The sequence below is a fragment of the Alligator sinensis genome, unplaced genomic scaffold (genome assembly GCF_000455745.1).
Source record: "Alligator sinensis unplaced genomic scaffold, ASM45574v1 scaffold126_1, whole genome shotgun sequence".
NCBI classification, from domain to species: Eukaryota; Metazoa; Chordata; order Crocodylia; family Alligatoridae; genus Alligator; species Alligator sinensis.
The window spans coordinates 3699212-3706020 of record NW_005841842.1 but is presented as its reverse complement, the minus strand read 5'-3'; the positions used below and the strand labels follow the sequence as shown (position 1 = coordinate 3706020).

General features: G+C 44.4%; 1 protein-coding gene across 1 annotated transcript in view; it reads left to right on the top strand.

Moving 5' to 3' along the window:
* The first annotated feature begins 291 nt into the window (after window positions 1-291).
* Window positions 292-6809, top strand: part of NDUFS6 (NADH:ubiquinone oxidoreductase subunit S6) — a 16584-nt gene continuing 10066 nt past the window's right edge. The window contains exons 1-2 of the mRNA XM_006015679.3: window positions 292-479; window positions 1377-1430. Of these exons, the coding sequence (XP_006015741.1) occupies window positions 351-479; window positions 1377-1430 (183 nt within the window). The 5' untranslated portion in view covers window positions 292-350. The remainder of the gene's footprint in view (window positions 480-1376; window positions 1431-6809) is intronic.

Genomic DNA, 6809 nt, shown 5'->3' with positions numbered 1-6809 from the left:
CCGATGGTTAAAGGACGGGGGCGGCACCAACCCCCGCTGCTACCAGCCGCACAACCCTCCCCTCCTTCCTTCCTTCCTTCCTTCCTTCTTTCCTTCCCTCCGCACCCGCACGCACCTCCGGTCGCCGCGCCGGGAGCTAAGATGGCGGCCAGGCCACGCCGGTCGACTGCCGGGACGCCCGCGCATACGCACAAGGCCACGCTGCGCGAGGAGGCGGAACCCGCACAGCGGAGCTGGCTCGGGGCTCCAGGGACACTCGCCTTTCCCCGCCCCCTCTGCGTGGGTGTGGTTTAAAGGCTGCTGCGCGTGCGTAATGGGGTGGCCGTTGCGGGTCACGTGGCCGCGCCAAGATGGCGGCGCCCAGCTCGACCTTCCGGCTGCTGGCGCGGTGGGGCTGCTGGGTCCCGGGCCGGGCGTGGTGTCGCGGCTACGGTGGGCGGGCTTCCGCCACTGGCGAGCTGGTGACACACACGGGGCAGGTGATGTCTCCCGCGGGGGGCGGAGACGTGTGCGTCGGCGCCGAGGCGGGAGCGCTGGCACTGTAGGCTCGGAATCCCCGTTTCCCAGATGGAGCAGCCGAGGTGCCAGGTGGTGGAGGGACAGGTGACCCTGCAGGCCTGGGCCCCCTGCCTTGTCTTGTGCCGAGGCTCTGGCTGTGCGGGTCCCCGCACCTTTTCATTTACACGTGCCCCATCTGCGGACCCACCATGTCTGGGGCCTGGTAAATCCCCTGCCTTAGCCAAACCTAAACATCTCTCTGACCTGGCTGGGAGGGCCCCCAGGGACTGCGGGATCACTTTTCTGTCATTTGACCATTCATGTCTCCAAGCAGAGTTTCACTGGCCCCTTGGGTTCTTTCAAGGGCCAGTGGGCACTGTCCAGTGTGCTTGGTGTCACCTCTCTGTGTACTTGTTTTTAACCTGTGGCCTTTTCTCCCATCCCTGCTTTGTTCTTTGTTGTTCCAAGTAATCAGTTGACACACATCTACTAGTCTTCTCTGTTAATCAGGGTGGGGAGTGGGGGAGGAACTGTTGCTCTTTAGGCCTTAAGGCCTGTGTCTCCAATACGTGTCAAGTAGGCCCACGTTCCTATCTATCGCTGTATTCACCAAGCCCCATTTTTTTATTGTGAATTGTTGATGGGGTCAGCGCCTTGGTGCCCTGTAGAAACAGAGAACCTCCAAAGTGACTTATTTGGGAGCAAGGAATTCAAGGCATGTACGGGATGGCAGGCTGTTCTGTAAGGAATGGTTCTGGAAAGCCTGTAGTAGACTAACAGGCAAGCAAGTAGTTCAACACAAGATCTCAGTGCAAGGTGGTAAAAAGGGCTAATGGTTCCTAATGTATAATTAAGCTGTAACTTATTTGGTATTTCAGGTATATGATGAAACAGACTACAGAAAAACTCGTTTCGTGACACGGCAGAAGGAGGTAAAATACACTCTATCTAGGCTCTGCTGGAGTTGATTTTAAATTTCTTGGTAATACCTTAAGGCTTGGTTTTATTTAAACACGTTTTTAAATTGTAAAGACTTTTCATTCTGTTAGAGTAAAAACGGTAGACTCATTTTTGTGTTGCATGGGAACAAATAGCTTGTGCAAAGATTGTTGCTCTGTACTTTGCTGTTGATGATATCGGATGGCTTATAACTTCTCCTGATCCACAGCTCTGATCCAAGAGCTTCTGCATACATGGATCAATGCAGGAACAGCTCTTCCTTAATAACTTCACATGTAGACCAATATTTGGCTGCAAAGGTTCTACTTTGGGCAGGGAGTTGGACTAGATGACCCCTGAGGTCCCTTCTAGCCCTAATTTTATATAGTTCTATGATTCAAATATAGTTATTCCCTGTATAACAAAGAAGTGCGTAGCAGTATGAAAAAGTCCAAATTTCAGTTAATATCAATGCATTTTTTTTTTTATTCAACCGAAATCAAATTCTGACAAGTTATTTCTGGAGACGCATGTAATAATACTCAAGGGAAATACGATATAATATTTAATAAATAGTTGCATTATGACGGAGACTCCTTGTCCCTCTTGTGCCTAAATATCGTACAGTAAAATCCCTGTTATGTGGGATTTTACTAACCGGAATTTCCAGCCGGGGGTTGGGGGGAGAGGAAACTTGCATGCGGCTGCTGCTGCTGCCAGCCACCCCGCTGCACTGCCACCATTCTGTGTGTGGCCGCCACCTCTCCCACTCCTGCTCCATTGGGGTGGAAACCCTGTGCCCTTAGGTAACGGGCGTTTTTACATCACCAGGACCTCCATTCCCCGGATATCAGGAATTTTACTGTACAAACAGGTAGTGAAGTAAACCGTGTTTCAAATTGCTCGTGGTAATGTGTTATGTCATGTAGAGGCTTGGTATGCCTGACTAAAGAAATGAAGCAAAAAAAATTACACTGCAAGTGAACGTGGATAAAAAGGTTGCTGGTGGTAAATAGCACAGTAGTAAGTCGGGGATCTCATGCAACAGTAAACAACACAAATTTTAAGCAAGGGACCCACTTCAAACATTTCTGTTCTATCATACCACAGGATGGTAACGCAAAGGAATTGAAGCATGGAAGCAGGAAATAGAACCTATTTTGCACTGCACAAGCTTCTGTCACCCAAGCACATCACAAGTTCATGTCTAAAAACAATCAGACCATGTATAAACTTTGGCAGTCAAAGCAGGGTTCTCTCTCAAGCAAACAAGATACTATTGGATTCTTTTGAAAAAAAAAAAATTCCCCCAAAATTTCTTGGTGCATAGTATGATCCCACAACACAAGAACAATACATAAGAACCAAGAATGAGTTCTGTCAATTTTATAGGGAAGACGAGGTCTAGCGTCACAAACTGCTGGAAGACCATTTTAGACTGGAGGTAAGGAAAAACTTCTCTACTGTCCGAGTCTCCAGAGCAGACTGGAGTGGAATAGACTTCTCCTAGAGGTGGTGCAAGCACCTACTCTGGACACGTTCAAAAAGCATTTGGATGATTATCTTGCTGGGGTCATATGGTCTCAGCTGACTTCCTGCCCTTTGGGCAGGGGGCTGGACCTGATGATTTCATGAGGTCCCTTCCAGCCCTAATGTCTATGAAATCTATTAAATGACCGGAGCAAACTGGCCTATACTCTGCAGCCTGCAATCTTTCTCTTGTGAGAAGGTATAAAGACAGTATTTACAAAATTACTATTTTTTTAATACAACCTTAGTTATTACGTGTGCATTTATAGTGCTAGAATCAACAGTTGTGTAGGAAATATAATTATAATAACTTGGGTATTATGCTTCTTCTGTAATGCCTGACAATAATAAAGACATTTTAAGCTGTCACTTGTGATGTTTTTAAATTATGGCATGCCTCATGCTTCAATTCAGCAAAACAGTTAAAACGCAGATGTAACTTCAAGCCCATGAGTGGTAGTGGTATTAGGCCCTGATTCTGTAAGCATACCTATTACTTACGTGAATAGGCCTCTCTTTTTTTAGTTAAACATGTAAGTGAAGAAAGTGATTACTAATATATCTTACAGTTTTCTTATTCACTTTTACTGTTATACAATTCAATATGCAAGCATTTTGTTAATGTAGACAAGAACTAATTTTCATTTACTTCTAATTGGTCAAATACAAATATGACTTCTAGTTTACAAACACAAATTATTAAAAAAATATGCCTTAGTACCCCCAATCTTGAGGAAAGCAAACATACTTTCTAGAGATTACTTGAAGATGTATGGCATGAAAAGTACAGGATGATTATACCACTCTAACAGATCTGGCTGGGATTTTCAACATAGCCTAAGGGAGGCTTTCATTTCTGCCTTAGAAAATCTTTTCTGTAATCCCCATGTGAACTAGCTTGAGATGCAGTAGTTTACTGTTAAAAGACATCTGTCTTGGGGATATCCTCTTAAATGTATAGGATGTGGGTGCTTAGGGAATTAAATAGACCTTCGAATTTGTGAACAGAAGCGTACATGAAGAGCATGTTCTAGTTAAATGCTCAGTCATGCCAAGTTTGACGATACAAGTGCAATGTTACCATCTCCCTTTCGGCATAGATTTTGAGACATTAAATGGATTAATTACATGTAATGGGGTCACTTCGGTAAGCAGAAAATCGTGAAGTGGGGAGGGTGGTTAGTCCTTCTAACCCGTTTCTTTTGCTGTCATTTCTATGTTATTAGAAGCTGTGAAGTTGACTTTCAACAGTTTCACGGTTTGTTTTAGAGGCAAGGCTCTCAGTTAAATGTATGTAGCCATAATAAGGTGTGAACAGGTGAGCAGAAGCACTGAGTAGTGTAACCACTATTAATAAGTTGGGAAAGCTAAGAACAAACTTCCCATATGTGAAATAGCCAAAATTTGCTTAAGCAGTACAGTCAATATTGAAATCAGTAGAATTTTGGAAAATGACTGTTGTCATTTGCAGGATTTAAATGGTGTTTTAAATGGCTTGTACTATAATATGGTATGGTATTATCTTCAAGTAGGTTTCCCTAGGATGTTGGGCACAGTGTAGCATTTTATATTATGATATAGTTACACTATTTTTTGTCATAATGGTCCTCCCCCCTAGTGTAACAACATTGGATTAAAATTTGAGAAAAGCTTAATTTTTGCATAAGTTTGAGGTGTCCTTAAAAACTGATCTATAAATGAGAAACAGGTCATGCTAGTGCTTTTTAATTTTTCTGTTGCGTGTGTGTGTGCGCGCACGCGCACCTGTATTTTCCTTCATACTTTATTACATTAGAAATTGATTGGTTGGGAAACTAGTGAAACATATCATCTCAGAAGCTAAGAATGAATGTCTGCAAGTTGGGAAAAGTGAGTCTTTCACTCTGTTCAGGACTGGTGTGACATTATTACCTGGAAGGTACCATGTCCAGGTTTCAGCACTGCACTTGAAGAAAGATGTGGATAAATTGGAAGGAGTCCAGTGGAGCGTGATGAAAATGATTAGACATCTAGAATACATGAATTATGAGAAAAAGTTGGAAGAAGTGGGATTATTTAGTCTGTAAAATACAAGAATTAAGGTAGGGGTGAGATTTTCTAGCTGTCCTCAAATACATGTAGGGTGACTAAAAAGAAAATGGTAATAGACTATTCTCTGTGGCTGCAGGAGATAGGACAAGAAGTAATGGTCTGAAAGTACAAAAACAGGAAATTCAGGTTGCATTTCAAGAAGAACTTTCTCAATATGGGGGTGGTTGAACACTGAAACATTACCTAGATTAGTTGTACAGTCTCTATCTCTGGACATTTTGAGGAGCAGGTTCGATAAATGGTTGGCTGGAGTGATTTACTTGCGAAGAATCCTCCTTTGAGCAGGAGATTAGACTAGGTGACCTCCTGAGGTCTAGCCCTGTCTTCATCATTTCAAGTGGAACAAATTTGGAAAGGCAGTCACACTGTCAGAAACTGTTTTTTTAAACTTAGTCTTGGCTAATAACATTTTGAAAAAGGAAATCTTATTAAAAGATTAAAACACCATTGTTCCTTGACATACAGAGTTGGAGCCCTCAAAAACAATTCTGATACTTTCCAGAACTAGCTGTCTTGAAACCAGGGAAGCCCCAGACTTGATATTTGTAAAAGAGTGAAAACCATTCTAAAACTAAAAAAACATTAAGAATGCCAGTAATTGAGAAGGGCTTCATTTTACTTAGTTATAAAAGAGTGGCATGTTTTTATCCCAAGTTGAATTTAATTGTCTCATTTGGACCTTCATTATAAAGATGAACATTTGAATGTCCATACAGCAGGATTGTTTTCTTTGACCCTCTTATTTGGTGCAAAATAGAGTGTAATTGTACCTGTATATTCATACTAGCAAATTGCCTGTCAAGAATGAATGGTGGGGGGGGGACCAGAGCCCCATGTCGGCCCCCGCTCATCCAGGCCCATTCCCCGCCTTTCCCTCCTCTGCCCTGCCATTTGGGATTTGGCCCCACTCCCCCCTCCCCCCTCCGCTGCGTTGTGCCCGTTGTGCCCCTCCTCCATCCCACCCCTGCGCAGCTGAGTCAGGCCTGGGCCCGTTCCTCCCCCCACATTGGGCCCAGGACTGGTGCCCCTCACCCCTTCTCCTGCTGCCACCTTGTCCCCCTTTCCCCCCCCTTCGCTGTTGTTGCTGCTTCCAGAGAGCAGGGTTGTGGGGGGGTTGCCCCCCCCACTCTGTTCTCCCCATCATGGCAGTGCTCCGCCACTGCCTCCTGTCTGGAATGCTCTTGGAGCACTGTGGTTGTTTCAGACAATCAATCAGTGTGTGAATAAAGTGTTACAGACAGACAGACTAAGGCTTTTATAATATTAGAGTACAGGTTGAGGTACCAGGAAATAAACTTGATGTAATACATTTTGGGGTTTGGCCAGTATTAGGGATCTTGTTGAGAATGTCCTTCAGCATTTGTGTGGCATTGAAGCTTTCCATCCCAAAATACCATGGGTAATACCATAACTATTTTCTAGCATGGTGGTTTCTAAGGATGAGGTGTTTGCTGTGTGTGCCACACTTATCAGATGAGTCCAAATAAGATGCATGACTGTTCAAAGACTCAGGAAGGTGCTAGTGATTTTTACCTAGAACAGCTCTTTTCTGGGCAGCCCCCTTCTCCTGCACTATGATCGTGGAACAACATTTGGTATATAGCATAATCAGTACAGCAGAAGAATAGAACTAAGTTAAAAAGGAAGGACTACTGTGACGTCGGTGGGCCTCACGTCCGGTACCACCCCTTCATCCGGTAGCCCCTCCCCCTCGTCCCGCCTGCCACGACTTGGATGTTATAAGTGATTCG